This window comes from Pseudonaja textilis, chromosome 4 (genome assembly GCF_049901715.1).
Source record: "Pseudonaja textilis isolate UNSWEBS1 chromosome 4, rPseTex1.2, whole genome shotgun sequence".
Taxonomy (NCBI): domain Eukaryota; kingdom Metazoa; phylum Chordata; class Lepidosauria; order Squamata; family Elapidae; genus Pseudonaja; species Pseudonaja textilis.
In genome coordinates this window covers 46200471-46226639 of record NC_141993.1, presented here as the reverse complement: position 1 = coordinate 46226639, position 26169 = coordinate 46200471, and the positions used below count along the sequence as shown (strand labels likewise).

General features: G+C 36.5%; 1 protein-coding gene across 1 annotated transcript in view; it reads left to right on the top strand.

The window, feature by feature from the left end:
• The first annotated feature begins 595 nt into the window (after nucleotides 1–595).
• Nucleotides 596–26169, top strand: part of SORCS3 (sortilin related VPS10 domain containing receptor 3) — a 535825-nt gene continuing 510251 nt past the window's right edge. The window contains exon 1 of the mRNA XM_087932777.1: nucleotides 596–1699. Coding sequence (XP_087788903.1) covers nucleotides 899–1699 — 801 coding nt within the window. The 5' untranslated portion in view covers nucleotides 596–898. The remainder of the gene's footprint in view (nucleotides 1700–26169) is intronic.

Sequence of the window (26169 nt, the reverse complement as noted above, 5' to 3'; positions counted from 1 at the left end):
CGGAGTGACTTCCGATCCAACTGGAGTAGATTAGTGCCAGTCGCGCTGTTGCCTTCTCCCCACTCCTCCCCGCTGTTAGGGCTTACCCTTGCATACGCACAAATCTCCGCCTGTTACTTCAATGGCTTCTGCTGAGATCTGTCAGCGGTATGGAGGAAGCACAGGCGACCCCTTTTTCTAGCGGTTGGAAAATCCCCGAGAGGAACGGTTGGGGGGGAGGGGGGGAGGAAGACCTTTCGTTCGGCAGCCGCATTGGCCGCTCGCTTCCTGTTCTCCCCGCCAGGAAAGTGGGGAGAAAAATCCCCGGCGGTGGTCCTCCTCTAGGCTTCTCTCATCGGCTGTTGTTGTTTTCCAGCCCACGCGCGCCAGTGTAGTTTCCTTACACTCGCCCTGTTAGCACCGAGGCAGCCGCTCGGGCGCGCACACACCGCCGGATTCCGCTGGAAGTGCAGCGTGGTTGGTGAATTGCTGGTGTATTTCATCCGTGGCGTTTGGCTCGGGAGCAGCAGCTCCTCCCCTTGGTGGTGCTATCCTCTTACTTGGTCAAATCCTCGAACGTGAACAGTTTCACTGAAAAGCACGTTTTTTAAAAAAAAGAAAGAAAGAAAGAAAGAAAAAGAAAAGAAAAAGGAAAGAGAAAAATCCAGCAACAGTGAAAAGAACAGAATCCAACTACAGGACTTTTTGTTGTTGTTGTTGTTTTTAAAGGAAAAAAAAACCCCAAACCCCCAAAACGAAATCCCTGCACCTCAATCTCAGAGGTTGAAAAAAAAAGGTGGAAGAAGAAAGCTTTGGCTGCAAAATAATAACAACCTGCTGGCCGCTGCGCTCCCTCCCTCCCGCTTAGAAAGGAGCCCCCCCACCCCTCCCAACATACATACCCAACTCTCTGCAAGGCATGGAGAGAGGGGCTGGCTGGTCCTCTGGCTGCTACGTCGCTTGGATCGCCTCGGCATGGCTTTTATTTGGCGCTGGGCCGTTTGTCGGGGCTGAGATAACTTGCAGGTCTTGTTTCCAGTCGTCTTTATCGCCCACATCTTTTCGGGTTAAGCTGCTGCAGTTGCCGTCGCCGCTGGAGGTTCCTCGGGGAGTGAAACTCGGGCCAAGCGGCGACGGAGATGGGGAAACCCTGCAGGAGAATCCCCGTGGAGGATGGGGTCCAGCGGGAGAGGCCGTAGAGGAAGAAGGCGAAGCGATGGGAGCGCCCCGAAAGGATCGCCAGCCGGTGAGGGCGCACGGCTCCGCATCCGCGACGCCCGAGGAAGCCACCGGCGGGCCCCCGAAGGAAACCGAGAGGACGCGCCGGAGCCCCGATCTCGGCGGCTCCCACCAACTCGGGAATAGAGCGAAAGGCAGTGGAAGCTCCTTGCCTTCCGTCTGGGCTGAGATGCAACAGATGCCCGGAGGAGTGTCTGTCGGGGAATTGCCGGGCGGCAGCCCCAGAGCACGGAGGAGCAGCGAGGATTGGCAACCCTTCGGCCCGGACCGGCGCGGGGCAGAAGGAGTGGGTTGGGATGCCTCCTTTCCGGACGGCCAAAGAGCCCGAACTCCCGGCAGAGGCTCCAAAGAGGAAGGGTGGCTGGGCAAACTGCGCGGGGGTGGAGGCGAAGAGTTGAAACTGTCCAGCACAACCTTTGCCCTGAACGGAGACTCGGCCCACAACCAGGCGATGGTGCACTGGTCCGGCTACAACAGCAGCGTAAGTCGACGAGCCGGCCAGGAGGACGGGAGGGGCGAACGGTGGGGAGCGGGAGTGTGGGGGGGAGTCTCCCTCTGCAAAGTCTCCCGGCAGACCTTCACCAGGGGCTTGTCGGTCCTCTCCCCGGTGCAAAAGTTTCTGGTTGCGCCGGACGCTGGGCTAGTTGGCGAGAGAAACTCACGCGAGGGTCTCAATCTTTTTGGCAAAGGGGCCGCGGAACACTAACTTGATCAGCACCACGGAAAGGGAAATCGGGGCTTTTCTTATCCGTGGTTGTAAGGATGGCTGTGGGCCGCTGGAGGAAAGTTAGATCAAGCGGTGTGTTTCAGCAGCGGTTTCTCCCGCCCCCCCCCCCCTCGCCTTTGCTTTTTGTTTTAACCTACTACTGCCTCCGGAAGAAAATTGTGCTTGTTGCTTGCCTTACAATGCAATCACATTGTTGATTTCTCGGTCTTATTTCCACCCTCCCCGTTTGTAATAGGGGTGGGTGGGGTGTGGGGAGAGGATGCTCAGTGCCACTGTGCTGAAAAATGAGTAATGAGGAGTGGGAGCGAGAGAGAAGGATGGCGGCCTTCGCTGTTGTTCAGAACCTGGCATTTGATTTATTAAATGATACAGCCCTTTCCTCCTTTCCATATAAGGAAGGAAGCAAACACTATAGATGGTTACTTTCAAACTAATCAGTGGAAATCAACTTTTTCTTACCTGCAAAATAACACATTGCTACATTTATAAATGCATAGACATATATAAATGTCACAGATGATTCTAGTAATTATTCATATGTACAATCATACGTGCATATATTGTATATTGAGAAGAATATCTAAAGTTTCCTATAGATTATACATTAAGAATTTTTCTCTGTTTTTCTTTCTCATAAACTCAGTTTTATCAAAAGGTGGCGCCCTTGAAATCTGATTTAAATACCTCTGCTGGCGGATGGAGCAATATTACATGCCATGCATTTGCTGGAGAGAGCAATGAAAGGGACATTGTTAAGTTAGAAGCACAACTAGCTAGAGTCTGGGTTTATAATCCTTGTAGGACAACCATAAGAAGAATGAATGGTCAATTTTCTCTTAAAATTTATGTTAAAATATTATGGTCAGTTCTCCTATAAAATCTGGGCAGGGGATAGGATTTTATTTGGAGGCTTATACAACCTGTTGTAGACAGTGTGTTCATTATTTTCTTCCTTTTTGTTTCTACCTATATTGTAGTCAGCTTTAGAACATGTCTGGATTTAAAAATTCAATATCCACGTACAGATTCATATTCCCTATTCTCAGGTCGCTAATTGATCATTTATGATCCCAAGTTTGAGTCTATATGTCTATGTCATCAGAAACAACAACACTTTTTCTGGTGTCTGTTTATCTTCAGAAAATGCTATCCTTAGCTTAAGATTTCGTTAGCAATGCAGAGTTAGATGCATGTTCCTGTAGGGCCCTGTTGTCACTTTTACTAAATATAAAAGCAATATTATGTCTTAAAAGAGTATCATGTCTGCATTTGGCAGTATGTTTGAGTAATATATATAATAATAGCTGCAGAGCCTTCTTTTTCATGCTTTAAGGGTGTGGTGGCTTGTGTCCGCCAAAATAGCTGATCAGTGATATGGATATTCTGTGTGAATATTGAATTCCTAATGCTTTTTTTGGAAAGGAGATTTTTTCCCCACAGATATATTTTAAAACACCTATGAAATAGTATAATTCTCAGTATAAAATTAAGTGCTTCTCAGTGGTTGTAATTGGATTGTATGGCATAGGAAACCAACATGAAGCAACATAGAAATAGTACATTGCAGCAGCATTCTGATCTTTTTGATGTTTCAAGTGAAAATATCTGCTACAAAGAAGCCGCATTTCATAAATGAAATGGGTTATTTTGGTGTTTGCATAAAGGAAAAAACAAGTCAGCCATTAATAAATAAATTACATCCATCTATGATTTCAATAAAGAGAGGCTGAAAATTTGGTTTTTTCCCCCTTATTCCTGGGAGAAAGCATAACTTCATGTTTAGGATTAATTGACTACATTTTTTTTGAAAAACCAAGCTTCATTTCCCTGTAGAAGTCAAACACTCAGTTTGACTGAAAAAAGGCAAAGTTATCAGGAGGAAAAACAAAACAAAAACCAATGCTCCCTGAGGAAGCCTGGCTCCCTTTTCTTGTCTGCTACAGCCTTCCCTTCCCCCTGTTTGATGAGTGGGAGGAGGTCAGCCAATTGGTTTAAAGCAGCATGGCAAAATGGTGATTTAGCTCAGATTAGTTCTCAAAACCATTGAATACTTTACCACAATACTTTATTACTGTCTGCAGTTGGGAATGTATTTCCTGAACTCTTTGAAGATGCAAAACATCAACGTGATGGGATACAAAGATGTGTTTTTTCATTCTACTGGTTATGTCATGCTGGTCTGGAGCAGCCCAATTTTCACTACTGAATATACTGATGAATATACTGCTACTAGGAGCAGTAGCATGTCCCCACACCTTCTTTCTGTTTCTAAAAGTTTGACTCATTAGTGCCTGGTTTATGGCAGTCTCCTTTCTGGAAATAAAAATACCCTCCTCTCTCTCCCTCCCTCTTTCCCTCTCTCCCCCGCTCCCTCTCTCTGCATGTGTCTCCATGTGTATTACATCTGTTAATAAAAACATCTATATTGAATTTAGAAAGTAGGGCCAACAAATTCATGGTGAAATTTTAAAAAGCAGATAAAAGACAATGAAAAATAGTTTTCTTTGTTAGACAATTTATTTTGAAAGCAAATTGGAAAACATTTATATATTAACCTGGGGATGTGCAAAAAGGACAACTGATACTATTTATGAATATATAGATAATTTGTATGTATCGGTAAGATAGCTCTAGTTAAATCAATTCACTGGCATCCTACTTTCTTTGTAAAGACAGCCATCTGCATTAACATGGGGCAATTGAATTGAAATCCGGCTTTCATTTCTCACCTATGGAATTTTCACAATATGAATATGCAAGCCACAAAAAATTCTTGTGTGGAATGTATCTAAATGATATGCACTTCTGGGCAGAAGAATGTACAGATTGGCTCTTCTAGTTTTGTGTTGGATTTTTAATTCCCATCATTCCCAGCCAGTCTTTGATCAAATCAGAATTATAGAAGTTGGTCCATCATATCTGGAAAGCTATTTTAAAAAGTAGGATGGGTCAGTCTGTAGGTGTATATATTTGTATGTGTGTGTGTATGTGTGTATACATGCTACCGTCTGAAGCATTAATAACACTAAGATATTTAAGCAGAACATTAGTATAAAGAAATTTTCATTTTTTTGTATCCCTCTCCTTATTTCAAATTTGCTTTTTTCTTTCTTCTTCTTTTGGACTTCCCTCTCTTGTTAATCAACTTTCAATTTCATCCTTAAGAGTTGTTGTCATTGTAAAGCCTTCTCATCTCATCTGTAGAAAATAATGCTTAGTTTTCATTATTTAGTATAATGTGTACAGGGTTCAATGTGTTAATGCTCTCTCTCTCTCTCTCTCTCTCTCTCTCTCTCTCTCTCTCTCTCTCTCTCTGTGTGTGTGTGTGTGTGTGTGTAGGATCTTTAGTTGAATGCCATTGGGGTGAAGTGACTGGGATAATAGAGCATATTGCTTTTAGGCTGGCAGGAAAACTCAGTCTTTCAAGGATGGACTTTTTTTTTCTGATCCTGATAGAGAAGCTGACTTTCAGTCCAGTCCTAGTGTTCATAGCCAAGTTATCCAAGTGTTCAGGTCCCATCTAATAATCTATAGCTGGGTTTTGTGTGTTTTCTTGTGACCAGAGACTTTAAATCCACAACTTCTAGTTGATGTCTGTTTCCACTACATGTATAACTGTTCCTGGGCTCTTCCTTTGAGATCAAACAGGTGCAACCGCATGCTTCCTTACTAGCTTATGATTCTTACAGATCTTTGGTTTGACGTTATTAAAAAACAATGGTGTGGAATGCAAGTCAATATAAAATCAGCATAATGTGATTTGCTTGAACAGGACAAAGAGAATATTATGGAAAGAGGTCCTTAATTTTAAATTAGGAAGGAGAAAAATAAGATGCTGTCATGTGAACCCAGAACATGGAGCTGAATAAATATTGGGATAATTAATTACAATATGTTGTGTAACCTGTGCTTTTCTACATTTTTGAAATTATTTCATTTATAATTTATATGCCCCTCATCTCGCAGTCCAGTCCCTACACTTGGCTTATTTAAGTTATTTCATTGTGCAACCCCATTAATTTCCCTGATGAAACATGGCCTTTGACTAGATTAGGGGTCTGAGCAAAGAGGAAAACAAGGTTTTATTAGAAGCTGCATGGCATCAGAAGGCAGGATAAGAAGCAATGGATGGAAACTAATCAAGGAGAGAAGCAACTTAGAACTAAGGAAGCATTTCCTGACAGTGAGAACAATTAATCAATGGAACAGCTTGCCTTCAGAAGTTGTGGGTGCTCCATCACTGGAGGCTTTTAAAAAGAGACTGGACAGCCATTTGTCTGAAATGGTATAAGGTTTTCTGTTTGAGCAGAGGCTTGGACTAGAAGACATCCTAGGTTATCTGTTATTATTGTATTATTAATATAAAAGTTGAGAAAGCTAAATGCAATTAAAATTGGTATGGTAAGAGATTCAGAATATAAATTAAATTAAAGAGGCAGATGGAAAGTCCTTTTCAAGGTGGATCGGTGTTTTGGAGTTCATTACTTGCTTGAGTGATTAAGTTGGAGTGTACAAATCTTCTTTGAGCTGAGATCATTAAAATGGTTGTCTTGAATTAATATCGAAATATTCACTATTAATATTTGAGTCAATGTTAAAAATATTATGTCAGTGCATCTAACATGATTTTCTCCCATTTATAAAATAATTGTGACAACTTTTGGAGTAGCCCTTAGACTACTCTCACATAAAAATTTATTTTTTATTTTTTTTATTTTTATTTGTCAATTGCTTACAATATAATAGGTATAAGTAAAAAACATAGTTATGAATATATGGATAACTATAAGAAAAATAAAAAATATATATAAAAGAAACAATAGGGCAGGGACGGTAGGCACGTTGGTGCGCTTATGGAAGTGAGGACGGAATTGATGCAGATCAGTGAGAAGATCAAATGAAAGCAGCACCAAATGGAAGTTTTAAATGGAACATATCCATGTCTGCATTCTGGCAATATTGATGCTTCCATCTGAAGGATACCGGGATATATTTAATTTGTTGGTTAACAAAACATAATGTCTCATTTCAAAGTCACTCATGAGAGCATTTTCAAAACTGGGAGTAGTATAAAATATCTTGTAAATTAAGCAAGGCAATAAAATGTATAAAATCATTAAATATCATGGGAAGTCTGAACAAAAAAATACAGTTGAAACACCTGGCCCACACATAAAGAATGTTACAAAGTACAAAGGTCCATTCCCTGACAGAAAGGAGCAATAATAAAAAATACCAATTTCTGCTCCACAATAGCTTGGGTTAGCAGTAGATAGTTCTATTGGTCCTGTAAAGGAGGCGTCAGTAACCTGATCCTGAGTGGTTTAAGATTTTGTACATTAATCAAATACTAATACTAAGAAATTAATACTAATTTCTTAAAATCATATGCTACCTAGTGGAAAACTAAGTACTCTCTTTGGGTCCCGCAGAACAGCATAATGTATGTATGACACCATGACTCCTCATTCTTTTCATCAGACATACCATATGTAGAATATATTTTTGTAATTCAATCATATTATTTATCAACAAATAAATGCATTTATTATCATGGCTATTTTTTTTTTCTGTTTTCTGTGATATACATGAATAAATGAAATAATTTTGCATTAAAGTTTTAATACTATGTTCTACCTGTTTATGCTACACATATATTGCATATATTTATTTGTATAAGTTGAAACGTGAGTGGAATAAGGAACTGAAGCCATCCCTTAGAATTGGGATTGGGCCCTTTATGCACTCTGCAAATGTTACATATTGCAAAGCTGTAAGTGGGAAAGCAATTTCCAGACTTTGTAGGCAGGACATTAGAGGAAAATATATATTTAAAAGGATTCTGAATTCCTGTACTTTGAAACAGATCTTTTACAGATATGACTGCCAAAGTATACATGAGTAGGGAAGGGAGGCTGAAGTTTTAGTAGGCGTAGATGTTTTCTTTGTCATCTTTTTACAGGAAGAGTCACTAATTGGTCTTTGTTTCATTGTGGAATGTGCTTAGAATAACAATATCTCCTGTTCTTCTTCCTCTAAGAATTAAATGACAAGTCACTGGACTGAGGATTGTGGAACTACTGTGGAACTCATTATTTACATGTTCTATAAAGGAAGATATGATTGTTGTAGAATAAGAGTATGTCAAAGAAGAGGGGACCAACTTATTCTCCAAAGCACCTAAAGGCAGGACAAGAAGGAATGGATGGAAACTAATCAAGGAGAGAAGCAACCTAGAACTAAGAAGAAATTTCCTGACAGTTAGAACAATTAACCAGTGGAACAACTTGCTGCCAGAAGTTGTGAATTCTCAAACACTGGAAGTTTCTAAGAAGAGATTGGACAACCATTTGTCTGAAATGCAGAGTCTGTTCCAACTCTATTTTCTGTTATTTTTTAATTCTGTCAGGAGTATAGGGTGAGGCCTATAGAAATGGGTCTCTAACCTACTGCAAGCTGTCAAGTAAATAAATTCTGATATGAAGTATATTTAGGATCATTTTTATTGTCTTCATTTTATGGATCATTCTACCAAATGAAATTTATCAAACCTTAATGTAGGCAGCTGGTCAATTCTTCTCTTTTACTTAATATTTTCTGTGTGACATCATTTTCCAGGCATTAATTTAAATTGATTACTGATAGTATGTAAGCAGTGGCTATTGTCTGCAATATTTTATTTTAATGAAGATTCTCAGTCATCCAGGTAGAGTTATCTGAAAGATGAGTCATGGCAACTAGAATTTTTTTGTTAGATTGAAATGTTTTGCTGCTTATCCAAGTAATTTTTTCATTCTGAACAAGTTGGTTAGGGGGAATCTCATATATGTCCTCCAGGGAGGTTTCACATATATACACACATATTGTTTTGAATGGTATAATGTTTGCTTAGTAGGATAAGTTTAGAGCATATCACATAACTGAGTTTTTTTGTGGATAAAAATAAGCACTAAGTGAAATAAACTACGGTACATTATAATTTACCATTATATATGAGCCACCCTACCTATAAACTGTTAAGGTCTCATACCATCTTGGCTTCTTATTGAACATCTGTATGCACTTACTTACAGGAAAGACTCACTGAAAATCTCAGAATAAGACAAATTAGGGCTGCTTACAAAAGATCCTTTCTTTGCTGGGTTCCAGAAAATGTAGCAACTACTATTTTTGTGTGTTGTATAAAAGGTTGAGTCCTCATGGTTTTACCTTTCTGTGGTTAATATTGTTTTTCTATTCTTCGTGTTAATTGCATACTGTAAGTATTATATATATACAATTATCTAGGAAAATAAGTAATTAATTTTATACATGCATCTGGAGGGCTTGTGAGAAACCCAAACAGTAATTAATTATTCATTGTTCACATTTGTTTGATAATTTTTGCTCAGAGAACAGAAGCATATCTTGATTAAACAGAGTAGAATAGAAGGCTTTTACTGAATAAAATGATGAAGAAGCATACTCCTTTTTTTGTTTTTCCCCCTAATAATAATCATTAGAAAGATGGATGGCAATGTTAGGATGAGATTGCTAAGTTGCTAAAGTATAAATTGTCAATCAGATGCTGTTATTTACTGCTCTCCTCAGCAAATTGCAGGTTAGGTGTCTTATGGGGCTATAATGTATGACAGGTGTTTTTTAATTAAGGCCATTAACAATGCAGGATGTGGCAAGGGAAAATATTTATAATTATTTTTAATACATAGATCTGCTGAGAGACGCTCTTTTAGCCAGGACGGAATGGGGAGACCTTTATGTTTCCATCACTCATGGTTGGGGGGAAGGAAGGAGAATTGTACTGCAGGAAAACAGTTTTATGTATATGTACATGAAAGTAAACCCTACTTCCACGAAGCTTACAATTAGGAAAGTAAGTAAAGAATTGTGGGCCAAGGGTCTTTGTTGAGGATTTTCTTCTATGATGTTAATTAGAAAAATGTTCATCAGGATTGATAGCTTGGCAGCTGGAATTAGATACAGGGATTATGCAAGTACTATTGCATAAAACACTGGATCTTATGTGCTATCATTGCATGGATTTTCCTCACATTGCATGCTTATCTAATTAACAATGGTTTGTTTATTAAGCTAAAGTGGACAGATTTGCACTGCACAACACACAAATTCAATGATGCCAAAATGTTATACTATAATGTGGCTTGCTGATTTTGATTTAACAAAACATATAGATGTGACTATCCTATGATTATTTCCATTCCTGGTTAACAGGGTGGGAGTTCTGATAGCTTCAATACACCTAGAAGGCAGCAGATATGAAAAGACTTGTCTATAGGATTAATCTTGTCCTAGAGCCCATATATCTTTTGTGTGCATTATGCAATCTAGTATTTTAGACAGATAGCTATTTTTGTAGAGAGTCACAATGACCACTCCCATTGCTAGTGCCACTGTTACATGTAGGATGGGGATCCAATAAATTATAAAGCAAGTTAAGGCGTAGTATTGCCTAGTATTGCATAAACTTCAGCTGAGAAAGATAATCAACCTCTAACAATCTGAGTCTTATTATAAAAATAGACATCATTGGTCTTGTGAAATTCTCCATCACATTTGTGGTCTTTAAAACATAAGAATGTAACAGTGCTTTGCTGGCTTGGGCCAGGGCTCATCTAATCCAGCATTCATTTCTCACAGAGGCCAACTACTGTAAATGCACAAGGAAGTCCACTAATGTCCCAGTAGATGGTATTCAGAGGTATCCCATAACTTCTGTGAATTAATTCAAGCCTTTTTTGAAGCCAACATTTTAAAAAAATCTCCAATATGCCTCATAAGATGTGCTCACTTAACAGTGGAAATAGCATTGCTATTGGAAACAAAACAACAACAAACAAATAAACAAATGCAAGTAGTTATGAGTTCCTTTGGTATTCAGCTGCAATGGGGAACGCTGAAGACTAATAGGTGTACAAGGAAAGAAAGGACATTTACACGTGCATCTCTTGGTTATCTCATATACATTCATGAGTGCCAAACTACTCAAGGGAATTTCACTGAAATTCTTCTTTCCTTCGAGAGAATTTCAAATACTAAATTTTATTTCATCAAACCGAACAAGAGCTGATAGGAAAAACAAATAGGGAAGTTCCATTGTTTAGTTCTATAGGGACTGTCATTCTTTTTGCATATCTGGAAGATTGGAAACGGTGCTGGTTAGACAGAGTTAGATAAAGTTCATTGGGAATTGGGAGCTGTCCCCTTAAGGGAATGCCCTGTGGTAAATATAGTTAATGCCTCATGGGAGATGTAGTTCATGTCATGTGGTCACATCTGTAATCCTGATTGGTCACTGAATTGACCCTTGGTTGGGTTTGGGAGACTTTCCTTTATTCTTGCTTGGACCCCAACATCATGCTGGTGTCTTTCCTTTTGCTCCATCGTTATGGGATGAAGATAACTATATTTTCACACTACGAAGATGACTATGCAAAGACTCAACATAACTGTGAGTTATACCTTGAGGATGCCTATAACAATCCAATAAAGAAACTTTGTATAGAAGCCTCTGTTGAGTTTATAATTATAATTTATAATCAGCCAGGAAAGTTAAAGACAGAACATGGGTCATAGGCACTTTTTACAAAGAGCTAGTAAAAGGAAAGAGATTCTCACTGCAATTCAACTTATTTGTATATTGCTCTGAGATGCTTAACTCACTTCTCAATAAAAATGTGAAACATGCCGTTAAACACAGCCGTTTTTGCTTGTTTGAGAAATTTTATTCCTCACTCCAGACCATATTCTGTGTATCTTAAAATCTTTCTTTCCATTTTCCTAACTTTAGTAAACATCTATTTATGCATATACATTCATCTACTTGCTCTAGGTTTTTTTTGTGGCATTTATGTATAACATTCTATTTTTATGAATGTATTTATTGAAAACATTCAATTTTCTATGTCAGGTATTATTGACTTGATCTTTGATAGATTAATTCTATCCATACTCTTTGTTACACAATAGTGTCTAGCATTTGATACACATCATTTCAGTTTTTAGCTATCTAGCTGGAGTCATCTGTGTACAAAAGTACATTAAGGATAAAGGTTGCAACCAAACATCATCAAAAGAATTATGTATAAATGTATCTACTCATATTTGATAATCAAGGTTATCACAAGTCCTTCATTTAAATCCTGCTCAATATTTAACTATTCACTTAAGTATTGGATTTATTCTCCTATCATATAGCTTTACTTCCATCATATGGTACTTATATGTTCAGCAACCCCATGCACATTAATTTTCCACATTTACTTTATCATGTGCTTTCTCTGAACCAACCAATTTTCTTTGTCACATTCATATATTTCTTAACGACTTGCTAAACGATAAAAATCTGTTCTGTATAGTATGGTGCACATCACAGATTGTGATCACTGTCTCCTTTGTCTTTTATATATAATTTTTATTAAAGACACTGTTGCAAAATGAAAAGATAACACAAAAATGTAGAAAAAAATAAGAAAGGAAAAGAAAAAAAAGTGGCAAAAAATAAAAGAAAAGCAAAAAACACATGAAGGAGCGACTTTTGTTTTTCTTTAGGGCAATTATAGATGCATATTTAATACATTTCCCCTTCAAAATTACCTAATATGGTTTCCTTCTCCTCATATGGATTCCTTTGGTTCTTATTTCTTTTCAAATAGAATTCTGCCTAGCACATTAAAAAAACCCCTCTCTCTTGTAGTTTTACATTCACTTGTGATTATTTGAATCAGGAAACAAACCAAGCACCTTCTTTCAATCATCAGGGGCAAATGGGCATAAGCAAACCACAGCAATACCATCTGGAGACTCCAGGGTAGTACCAGTCCCATCAAGTTTTGATTGTTGTTGCCAAAGGATTTGAGGGTTTATTGGGTTTTATATTTGGAGTTATATTGCCCAGAATCATTAGAAATTAGTTAGGCAGTCATATAAATTTTCTTAATGAACTGTCAAACAAACAAATAAATCTACATTGCAGCTTTATAATTTTTTTCAACATTTTCATCAAATTTATGACAGTCTTTTCATCATTTTTTGACAGTAGCATTTATATCATTCATTTTGGTTCCATTCTTTGATTTATCCATTCTCATTTTTATCTGGATCTTTAAAATAACCCTTGTAGCAGTTAATCACTTCATCTTGCCTTCAAAATCATTTTATCACCTTTCTTCACTCTGCTGGAGGCTGGTTTAGCTTTTTATCCACTTCCCAAACAAATTTTACTTCCATCAAAATCACTCTGCATTTTACTGCCTCTTTAAATTTTAACTGTTGCTTGATCTCATTGCCTACATTTTTTGTAACATTTTTTTTCTCATTGTGTGTATTATACAATGGTATAATATATGCTGCATTGGTATAATGGTATGTATTATACAATAATACAGGAGTGTCAAACTTGATCCTATTGTGGGCCATATCAGGATTTTGTTTGCCCTTGGTGGGGGGGTGGGGGGGATGGGTGTGGCCTGGGTGTTGCTGACTTGGTGGGCATCACTGGGCTGGTCCTTCACTGTCTCTGGGACAGCCCCCTGGGACAACTCTGGGCCTATCGCAGGCCAGATCTGACCTGTAGGCCATGTGTTTGACAAGTTTGGTATAATACATTAAACATTTCCTTTGTTGTTGACTGAAATTTTTAATTTGCTTCAGATACACATGTGACAAAAATAAAAATTAATAAAATACAGAAAAAATAATTAAAAATAATAAATAAATATATTCAAAAGAAAACAAAACAAAAAACCCAAATAAACTCAAAGGTAGACTCTATGGATGACTGGGTTTTTTTTTTCTGCCATCAGTTTTCTATTTAGCTATGTTTCTATGTCACATGATTGTTTTGCTCAATGACCACTATCCCAGCAGTCTCAATTGCAATTATTAAGCAATCTCTTGGATCATTAAGTGAATTGAACAAAGGAGCTGCCTGTCAAAGAAGAGGTGAAATTCTGTAGTAGCCAGTCCTTTTACTCTGAAAAAAAGAGCAACAGGGTTGCTTGCTAGAGGGTTTAAGATTCATGTAGAGCTCAAATTGTCCAGAAGGCAGCTCTTTCAGCCAATCTCCAGAAATGACAAGGAATCCTTTGAGCAGGCAGATTACAAGATTCCCTGCCAGCTTCCCCATTGGCTTTCTGGGGAAGTCAGCAGTGAAGTTTGAAAATGGTGATCACATGATTTCAGGTGCTTGCCATAAGTGCAAATAAATTGCACTCAGATTGTGATCACATGACCATAGGAAATGGTGTTGATGGTGCAACATTTTCCAACGGACAGAAATGATTTGGATTATTATTAAAATAATGGTCATAAATCAAGGAATATCTGCAATATATTTTCTGATATACACATTTCCTCCTATTCCCTCTCTCATTTCACAATTCCACAAAAAACTTATTTGTGCTTTCCATTAGTGTAATTTCATCCCCTCCTTTGGTACTCTGTAACATAATTCTTCTCACTGTATTCCAGCCCAATTCCATATTCTTTCTCTAAAATTTACATCTATTTTCTTTTCATCCTGTTGGGAGATCAATTGGTCTTTTAACAAATTTGTCATGCAGGACTCTGATTAATTTATCATCTTCCTGCAGACGTTTTGTTTTCACTTCTTTATTTTTTAAATGTGTGTTTTCCCTAAAGATCCACTTATGAGGATACCAAGAAATAGCCTACCATATTCAACAACTCTGATCAACTTGTATTCTTCACTAATTATCACAATCTTTCATCACAAACAATAAAACAATAATGAAATTTAGATTTATATTAATTCCACTCCCATGTGTATATATGAATATAGTTCTGCTCAAAGCAAACAAATACTTTTCTAAGTATACACAATCACCATTATACTTTATTCTTGGAGTCACAAATGGCCAATTTATCTCTTTATTTCACTTATTTGCAGGGCTTGTAGCCTTTTTCAATCAGTTAGTCTGAGTGATAGACAGAGCCAAAGTGGGTAAGGATCAACTGAAGCAATAGAATTACTCCTTTTCTTCTTCTTTCCATCTCCTTTTCATGCAATGGTTGCCAGATAGATATCAACAAACTGTGTATGTCTAACTGACATTGTACAATTTCTTGTGATGTCAAAAATGTGAAATTATACTAGTTTGTTTAAAAAAATAGAAATAATTATATTTTATTGGAATCAGCTAAGACTTATAACAGAATGTTACATGGGTGTCCTGAGCACAGGAAATAAACATGATAAAGAAGGGATACAATATTTAAAATGTTTAAGCAAATGATGTTTAATTTTAATCTGAAAGTTGAAATTTTTATTGGAAAGCTGTGCATGCTTACTTAGGAAGTTTCTTTAATTTGTTCTTCAAATGTGTATCATAAATACTATAGTTTAGCTTGGTAATATAATTTTATGACATAAATACATTGATGTTTATACCATATAAGTATTCTACCTATGCATGAACTTGGATAGTCTACTACTCAGAAAAATTTATAACTTTCATATATCAGTTTTAGCTTGGAATGTTATACCATGTTAGGCCAGGCAAGGAATAATGGATGGAAACTGAACAAGGATAGATTTAACCTGGAAGTAAGGAGAAATTTTCTGACAGTGAGAACAATCAACTAATGGAACATCTTGCCCTCAGAAGTTGTGGAAGCACCATCACTTGAGACTTTCAATAAGAGATTGGACTGCCATCTGTCAGAAATGGTGTACGGTCTCCTGCTTGGGTGGGGTGTTGGACTAGATGACCTACAAGGTCCCTTCCAACTCTTATTATCTGTTATCTGCTATCCTGACAAGAATGTAATAAGGGTTAATGGAAAGGCAGTTTCTGTAAGCAACTCACATATGTTTAAAAGAAAACCAAAGTATTTGTTTCTATATCAATTATATCGGAGGACATTTGTAATACTCAGTTGTGCTAAATGCTATGCCTCTTTATGGACACCTTCTGAATATGCATAAAGAAAAGAAACAAATATATAATTCTAATGCTACATCTTTTAATAGCAATTGTTACATTTCAATAGGAAGCACTTGCTTCCACTCAAAATTGTTTTATCCTCAACACAAAGGATAGTTGCACTATCCAATTCACAACTTCATAGAAAACACCCATCCTAAAAAAAAGCATCCTTTGTTTTAAAATAAATTAACTCTTCATTAGCTCTGCTGATGATATCCTGCCACCCTCTCTCTCCCTGGTATTTGAATCTTTTTGGCAATAGGACTGGAAAATAAGAAATGTGTACTACTTCCCAGAAGGGATTCAGGAATTAAAGAGGCTAACACTAGATGTAGTATGGACATTTAATGAAATATAAAAATGTCTGTGGGAAATGAAATCGAGAGCCTTAAAAGTACATTATGAAATATAGATATCACTGAAATATTAATATTGGAAATTGTCTTTCAGGCAGTTCACTGAATCGTCTTATTTGAAGGCTTTCTTTCTGGGGAGACAAGTAGTTATATAATAGTTTGAGCTTAAAATTAAGAACTTGGACCTGTTCCAAAAATCATAAATAATTAAAAAAGGAGATTTCTTTAGTCTAATATTGCATTTTAAAAAAATCTCAGTTGCTTACTGGTTTATCCCCAGAAAATTTTGTATAATTGTAGGATGAAACTTGGTTAAGATATAATAAACTCTTTAGCCTTGTTTTATAATGTTTTTTTTTGCTGATAATAAAATCTTCAACAGCTACTAATGGATACTATTTTTATATAATTTTTATAAAAAGTTTTAAAGAGAAGACACGGACTAAAGAAAGGAAAAGGAAGATAAAGAGAAAAAGACAAAAGTGCAAAAAGAAAAGAGAAAGAGAAAGAAGATTCCAATTACATTTTTAGCAGCTACAAATATAATTACAAAGTTACAAAAAATCTCTATTATTATTATTATTATTATTATTATTATTAAACCACAAGCCATAAATACTTTTTTTCCTGTTTTATGCAGAAAAGTCTACAAGAATTTTCCAGAAATCTTGATGTTAATCAAGGAAGTCAATTTAGTCATGTAGCCATCAGTCATGATAAAATATCCCTTTATGTTGTCCATATTTTCTGCATAAATTTGAGGTACCTTTATACATTTTATACAATTTTTCTGGTGACAAATATCATCAGTATATTATTTAATAAATTATTTATGACTGGTACATATTGTAAATTTTGATTCTTTCAATCACATATTTTCTCATTGATCACATTTTCTTCCTCTGCCTCAAATTTCAACAAAAGTGATACATTTTAACAATATCTTGTTCATCATTGTACAACATTGTCTTTTAAATGCAGTCTTACATTGTTCAAAAGCATAACATCTTTTATCCACTTTAAACTTTTCTAATAATTGTATATAGACCATATACCTTTATCAATTTTCCTTTCATTTTATCTGCTACTGGATATTATTGGGCTGCAAAGAAATCTTACTATCTTTCATTGTACTGGAGATAAATATACTCAACAGTAGCCATGAATACACTTATCCCCAGTACAATGAAAATTAATAAGACATCTTTGCAGTCCAACAGTATTATTTGCTAATAGATGCTACTGGACTGCAAAGAAATCTTAATTTTCATTGTACTGGAGATAAATGCACTCATAACTACTGTTGAAAGATGATTGTTGAGATAATTCAGACTGGATATGCTACATTTGTCCCCTTTCCCACAGATGTTTCATTTATTAGAAACCAAAACCACAGAAAATTATATTGATTTGCTTTAAATTTTGTGCTAAAGTACAATGCAAATGCTTCATTTTGGTTTAGCACATTGTGTGAACTATTGTGGTGTATTGCGCATAATTTAGTTAAACAAGTCTTTGTGATGAAGTATGAATGATGGTCCTTCCAATCAGCCCAATAATAGAAAGCAATTTACACCTAAGCATTCATAAAGTACCTTATACTTTCTCCATATATAGTGAATGAAATATTTTTTAAGAGCCAAAATATGTGTGAAATTACACTGGGTAAGAAAAATCATTGCCAAATAAAATACTGTTTTAATTGTTTTTTATTTTCATACAGTTACTCTTTTTTTAACCAATGGAATGTGGAAGCTGATCCTTCACACAGCTCCAATGGTATTTTGAGATTGTGGCGAACAATGATAATCTGTAATATAAAATCTAAGGACAGCTTCCTTGATTGTCTGGTTATGTGTAAACTGAAATCAAGTTTCAGACTCTGTGAACTTCTGTCCAAAATTCATCCAAAATTCTCAACCCAAACAATGGGCTTCATTCCATTCTCCAAAGAAAAATAGAAAAATAGAAATGTGTTGTCTGAATGCAGTCATTGTGAAACATCTTTCTTTTTGATCAAGCAATTTGTCCTGTCAACAGGATACATATTCTTAGAATACATAGAAACCTGAGTGAAAGTTAATGCAATCAATAGTCCCATAACTAGATTAGGCTATAGCATAATTACAATTCAGTGACTGCCAAGGATTCAGTATATAGGTACAAACCTAGTTGCTAAATCTGCAGGTTTTTTTGATAATTGAGTCAAGTTTTCTTCTTCCTTGATTTGAAGTTGTTTAAAGAACTTGGCAGCCTTTTACATGGAAAAGGCTACTGGCCTATATCTCAGTTTACGCATGAAAGCTCATGGTGTCCATGGATAGGGTTTGCTTTGCAGTGAAAAATGAGCTTATAACTCAGAGGTCTCCAAACTTGGCAACTTCAACTTTAAGACTTGTGGACTTCAACTCCCAGAAGTCTTAAAGTTGCCAAGTTTGGAGCCCCCTGTTATAACTCAATGCTTGAAAACTGGGTTGGTCCAGTAGCACCAATCTGCTCTCACTCCAGTGGTCCTTTACTATGTTTGGAAGAAGGTGGAATTCTACCTTCTGCCCTGCCATAAACATTTCACTGTGACAAGATCATATCCTGTATAAGATAATTATTTTAAATTTACATTTATACTTGTGACAGTAATACACATGTCTAGGGCTGCATATGGCCTTTCTCCCAATTATGCCTAATTTCAGATAATTTTACAAACTGCAAAGCAATGGTATGGACCTCTTTCAAAAAGTTTCTTTTCTGGCAGCTAGATGAAGCCAGTAGTGAGGGACGTGAGGAAGAAAGGATGTAGCCACAACAGAGAAAATAGGACACCAGAAAGTGAAATGGATCAGGACAATTGTCTTAGTCACTCTCCATTGACTGAGGATCCCTAATAGATTATCCCTTCTGAAAAATGTCGCTTAATTGGGAAAAAATATCCTTGCCTCTGAGATAAAAATAAAAGAGAACAGAGGAAGAATGTTGCTCTAACCTGTCTCACTGGGCTTGTCCTGGACTTATCTCTGGGAATACAAACACTAAAAATTTGCTTTGTTATTTATGTGAGAAATGAGGGTAAAATGCTCGTTGTTCTGATAAGAATCATGGGACGCCTCATAAAAATATACCAGCAGATGTTTGTTTCAAGTAGTTGTACAATGGGAATATAGGGCAGTTCAAGCAATTAAAATAAAATCAAACTCTTCAGAGGATAGCATTCCAAGGCTTGTTACACAACAAACTTTCTCCAGATGTGTTATGTTGAGTATGTTGCTTTAAAAAATATGGTTCTTTTTTAAATCAGAGGATAACTTTGGCTGCCTTGTCATGAAATATATCCAGATGTCGCTAGAGTCTCTTTGTTCTGGAATCCAGATTTATAGCCAGGCATTCTAATTAGTTTTAAGAGTTCCCTTTTCACTTGTGCTTCTCATGTTTGTTTGGAAACTAGCTAACAAACATTTCCAGGTGACATTGCTCTGTACATTTATGCAAACTGGGCCTTCATTCTTCCCTTCTGAAGATGTGGGTGGGGCAGGGGAAAACCAAAGTTAAACTTTTAAATTAATTGTTACATTGTTTGGAGGTGGAGAGGGAGAATAAAGACTTAATTAAAATGTAAAAGCAATGTCTGTTAAAGATCCCAGTAAATTCTTTTTGCCTGAATCATAGTTTCATTCCACAAGCTAAATATTGTCTTTTATGATTTTACACAATCCAGTTGAACATAAAAGTCTGAACAAATGCTTTAAAAATATCCTGGTAGAATGTGGCAAAGATATGGCTCAAATGTTTAAAGAGAATAGTTGTGATGAAGAAATATGCTTTTTTCCTCCAGTCCACATATTGATAGCTAACCTCAAGGAGGTTTTTGACTCAAATAGGTTCACACACACCCCTGACTATTTTGCTAAAAAATTCTGGCTCACCCACACATTATTGCCTTGGGAAAAGAAAGTATGTGCCTACTTGTTTAATAGTGATTTTCCTCTGGTTCTACAAAGATCTCACTCTGTTATGTTTGATGGTCCTGATTGCTGAAACTCAGGTTCATTTAGCCATAAATAAAAAAAAAATCAGCTTTTTATCTTTGAATCAGGGATTTTGATGTTACCTCCACATTCATCTTCTATGTGGGGCCGAGGGAAGGATATTTTAGGATGAATGTAATTACTTTTTTTTTTAGGTTTACAGGTTTGCAAACCTACTGTAGATACTTCAATTGAGAGGACCACAGATAGCAGGTTATTTGAGACTTCAGAATAGATAATTTGATTAGAAATTGTGAAGCATTGGGATAGGAATATTGAACTTTTTTTGGCTATTGGTCTTGAATAGTATGAGCCTTAGTCTTCAGTGTAATGACTGCTTGAAATATGCCTGACAACTCAAGCAAGCACTGTAAGTTATGAATTACTGCAGCAATCCTTTTTCATAACTTGTGATTATTTTTAAGATTTTGGTCAGGTTTCCTTTGATCAGGTCACAAAGAAAAGCTTTTATAGATTGGGAACTATGGAGACTTAAACTGATGAGCAGTTAGTCCATAATGTTCCATTACTGTTATATCAATGTATAGTTCCTTAGACAGAGTGTTCAATTAGTGAAATTACTCTGTTTCTTTTTAATTGCACTTCCCTTCTTTATCAAATTAGTAGTGCATGATGGTCTTTCATGCATCTGACGAAGTAAAGCATCATGCAGAATAGCTAAAAATGAGCACAAGATGATCAATGTGCTTTGTTTCTTGGATGGAATCAATATAGTTTGGCTTTGGATGGGTCTGGGTAAATCAGATCAAACCAAACCCTGAAATCTATTCCAGATTTGCCAGAGATAGCTTTTAGATAGATATTGCAGGTTAACAATCCCAGTGTCTTTCTTCCCTGTCATTTCTATGAACCCCACCAGCCCATATCCACCACTGTTTTTCAATCATTGTTCAGTCCATATTCCTCTGTCCCCTTCCCTCATTGTCTCAGCATCTGCCTTGCCCTTAGCATCTGCAGTACAGGGTGAAAAACATTTCCAGAGGTTCAGATGGACCATTAATCAATCAATCTGAACAGGAGGCAGAATTCAGCAAAGTCTCCAAAAGTAAAACTTGAAGCAGCCAATTAACTGCAGGAATTTTTTTCCTTTGTATCAGGCGAGTTTGTAATATCCAGTCATATTTGGTCTTTTTTTTATTAATTTCCATAATGGGAGAAAGGAAGCTTTTTCGATTGGCTTTAACTAAGTATAGGCCACTCACCCCTATCCTGGATTAGCACTGGTGAATCAGAAGAAAGAACCTCGTTAAAAAATGTGGAACTAGATGATGACAATGAAGATAATTCAGTACAGTTATTTTGAGTATTCTTATTCCTATTTTATTCTTCCTATATATATCTGTGGGATTCTTGCTGTTTTTAGGAATCCTGACTTCATTTTCTTCTTGTCCCATTTCCTTTTCAGGCTAAACTGGTTGCTTAATTCTTAATATACGTAATAAGCAACTATATCTTATTTTACTGGTGTATCATTCTGCCAGGAAGATAGATTAACAACCCTTGTAATTCTGATGCTATAAAAAGAAAGAATGAAAGCAGAGAGGTTTTCTCTATGTATATGTATAATTCTTAAGAATTATAGTTAAAGAGAAGTCAAAGAAAAAGAAAAAAGTGCAAGAAAAGAGAAAAAGAAAGATATTAAAGTTCTGAAATATAATGACTTCCTCCTCTTCAATAGATAATTAAAACTCTGTCATTCTTCCTCCCTTTTAGATATTATATAATTCCCTTCAGCCCCTCACTTAATCCACATCTTTTTAAATCTTCAAACCCATAAATATCATACTGTATCACTCATTTCTTCTTTCAGCAAAAAGTCCATGAAACAGGATTGTCTGTTTTCTTCCTATGGATAAAGCACAGTGAGGAAATACGTTCCTGAGTGATAGTGTGAGCCTACAGACTCATCCACTTCCCCACAAATTTTGAGAGGTTTTAACAGTAGAGATTATAGGGCAGCACCTGGAGACCCCACTTGAGGGACCTAGAGGGACAACCTCTGTAACTTCCTTTTGTTGCTATCCATGGGATGCTATTATGTCCAGCATATGTCACAATATGCTGGACAAAATTATTGGTGGCTGTTTTGTGATTCAGTGTGTGGTCTGACCCTGGGAAAATTGGTTTACTCAGTAAACCATGTTGCAGTTAATCACAGGAATAGTGTTTTCATGAACATTAGCTTCATTTTTGCTTCTGTAGAGTAGGGGTGTGTGGGCAATCTTGTTTTAATGCTCCTGCTGTTGTGCTACTAAACAGCAGTAGCAATTGCCAAGAAAGACAGCATTTTGGGTGGAAAATAATCAACAGGCTTTTAACTTAGAGTTATGCTTAACATATTTAAATACTGCATTTCTTTCGGAGCACTGGGAAACAGTCAACCTTAGAAGTCACAGCCTTGCCTTTTTAGGGTGTGTGGGATGGGAAAATCTTGCCATCTCTTCCATTACAGACCTTGGCTGCCTGCAAAGTTTTTTTAAACAATAATCATAACATATAGTATGAATGAAAATAAAATGTCCGCCCCATGGTAGCGGGCTTTGGTTTAGTAGATCATCATGCAGGCTTCAGTACATTTTAAAATACTTTCTCCAAATTCCCTGTATGATTTCCCTCTACTATATTTTGGTGTAAATCTGGTGGAAGCAAGCTAACCAAAAGATAAGGCCCATTTTACAAAGGGAAAAATTTGCCCTAATAATTTCATTAGCAGTAGCCATTAGGAGGCTAGAATTTGCTCTCTATTTGTTAGGTATTCAAATTGTACTGTGTTCCAGTATGAAAGTCTTCACAGACTCACTTTCCTTGAACATCTAATTCTGCTAATTGTTACAATGATCAGAAAATGATATATTTTACAACAGATATGCTGGAGAGGCTCAGATTTTTCTCCTGATGAATTTTTTTTCTTTCCTCTGATAGCATCCTGTCACAGTGCTTTAGCATCTTCAGCACCTACTACCAAAAGACACATGAGGAAGTGGGAGAAAAGTTAGTTCTGTGTTGTCAATAGTACTGCCTGCTGGAATCTAGCTGAATTTAAGACATGCTTAAAATTCTGGGGAGGGGCCTGAGAATCAGCAATGAATGGACTTTCACTTTCCACTTTCCTTATTTAGGTCAATAGAGTTGAACAGGTCATCCCCATCTGCCAGAACTCATAAATTCTTACCAGAAGTACTAGCACTTTCAAGTATTGCTGAAGTCATTTATCCTGTCACAGACTGAGGGTAGGAGAGAAATGGCTTGGCAAAGCAGCTGTGCTATAGTTAAAGGAATAATGTCAAACTGATGGAAGCTTAGAAGCCTGAATTTGGGATACATAAATTTTTTATTGACATTCCTTCCTTTGTATTCAGATTCAGTTTTGCTGTCTGAACAAAGTCTGGGTCAGGAATAGCAATGTGTTTGACCAAATCAATTTCTAGTACAGAATAGAAAGTATATCCTAAATAAATTTCACAACAGTTGGGTTGTGGAGGATCCATTTACTTCTGTAGAATGAGCATAAAAATATGTAGCCTAAATTGGCATAAATATGTCTTATAAAGTTACAAATTAAACTCCAACACACTGACAATCAAGTAATAATTATTAATAATATAAAAGTGTCAATTTTTACAAAATTAGAGTAAGGGAGTTTTTAAAAAACAATTGTATAAACATTAGTAGAAATTAGTAGCAAAACTTCATTACATGGCTGAACAGTGTGGGAGGTATCCTTTGAACAATTTATTCAACAATAATATTGGAGATACAAAATCTACTTGGACAGATAGGAAGTTCCATAGCAAGACAATGATTGTCAATGGCAACATTAGAATACTGTTAGAATGAAGTACTTCAGGCTAACTCTGCTCACTATTCTGGAGTTTGATCCTGATGGGTCTCAAGGTTGACTCAATGTTGGGCCTGTCCCAATTTGGTCATTTAGAAAAGAAGAGCCTTTCACTGCATTCGTAGTGAAAGGTATAACTTTACTAAAGACAAATGATTGGAAGCTAGGTAAAAACCAGACCTGAGGTTTGCTCATGAATTCTGCCAGTTACTTTTCCCTTTTCCAGGTTGCCTCCCCCTGTTATCTGTTTCATGTCCAATGGGATTAAAACATATTGTTTAGTAACAATTCTGATTCTTGGTAGGCTCACTGATGCTCTGCATTCCATTTCCACACTTGTGACCTTGGGATCATCTGGCCAATGTCTCTGTCAGACATTCAATGTAGTTTTGGTTTCTGGTTCCATCCCTCCCCCCACTCTGGCATCAGCAAAGCATAGATGAGGCAGAATAGGATGGCAGCACTGACATTCAGCCTTCCAAAATTGATAAAATGAGGATCCAAATTGTTGGGGGCAATATGCTGATTTTGGAAACCACTCGGAGAGTGCTGTAAAGCACTATGGAGGGGTATATAAGTTCTACCTCCGCTGTGGTTCATTACATCTTGTATACACCTTGTGAACTCTAGCACTGAACACAGAGCATCTTCTTTTTTTCTTTCTGTTGCTTTGGCATTAAATTTTGGAAGCTGCCACAATCAAAGGAATAATTTAGGAGTTAGGTTATGTGATACTGTTATTTAGAGCAAATTAGGCTCATTCACAGTTAGGATAAGCCAGAAATCAGCAGGAAAGACTAACTAGACTGGAAGTTTAAAAAAAATTCAAGAAACAACAATAAAAGATTATTTCCATGTCCTAATCAGAATATACAGTTATCTATCTTCTGTAAAGCCAGGCTTCACTTGAAAGACTGCTTTTTAGGTTCTCATGAATGACCTTTAAATAAGACATTCTGTATATGTTCACACTTCTTCAATAGCAGCCTTCTAAATATCACTGAAGGAATGTGAACCCTTAGACATAAATAAAAAACTTCCATTGGCTTGTATTTGAAAAAAAAATCTTATTTAATGAATGCCATAATTCTTCTTCAAGCAGGTTTAAAAACAGTACTACTGTTTATTTTTAATCCCACTGTTTTTGCTATATTGATGAGCTCTTTTGTTATAGTATGAAGACCAAATAAAGATTTTGGCTAATCCTCCTGGATATATTAGTATATCAACAGAAGTAGAAAAAACATATTGTTTTTCTACTCAGATAAATGCTTTTATTATTTAGACTTTGCCTAAAATGAAAAAAAGTTTGCTTTTAATTTGAAGGCAATCAATTTTATAAAAGTGAACTAATGAGCAACAAACTGTAAATTTGGAATTATGAACTACCAAACTTAATATAATAGATGTTCCCCCTTCTCTTTCTATTAATTCTGTTTGAATTTTATTTAATTTTATGGGAGGCTTTTTAATGCTATGTTCCTTTTACATTTGTCCAATTCAAGCATGTTCTGTCTTCCCTGAAAAGTGTAGTGGTGACAGACAATTTTGCCTAAAGGTCCACATAGAGAGCAAAGAATACGACATTGACAGAGATATGTACGGGCGATTATCCAGGGACCAGGATCTGAATAATTTTGAAGTCCAGAACAGTGAAATAACATTCACGAGTGGTTCCCTAATTCACTGAAAAGGAGGAGGAGGAACCCAACCACATTTGCAAGATTTTGTTACATTAGCCACATCTCAATAAAAGCAGTTTTCACCTTCCTTTGGAGTTATTTCTGAACTGGGCCATCTAGTGGGGTTGACAACCTATCACCTTCTTTTCTAAGATGACAGTTGGCATTTGTAGTAAATATATTTTGGCTGTCTACAGAGAGAAGAATAAACATGGCATATACCTTGAAGATCAAGAAAATAGTTCCACATTCTTCCACATTCCTTTGATAAAAAACAAACAAAGTGCTCTCTCTTCTCTATATATCAATGACTGTATCTCAAAAGATCCCTCTGTTAAAGT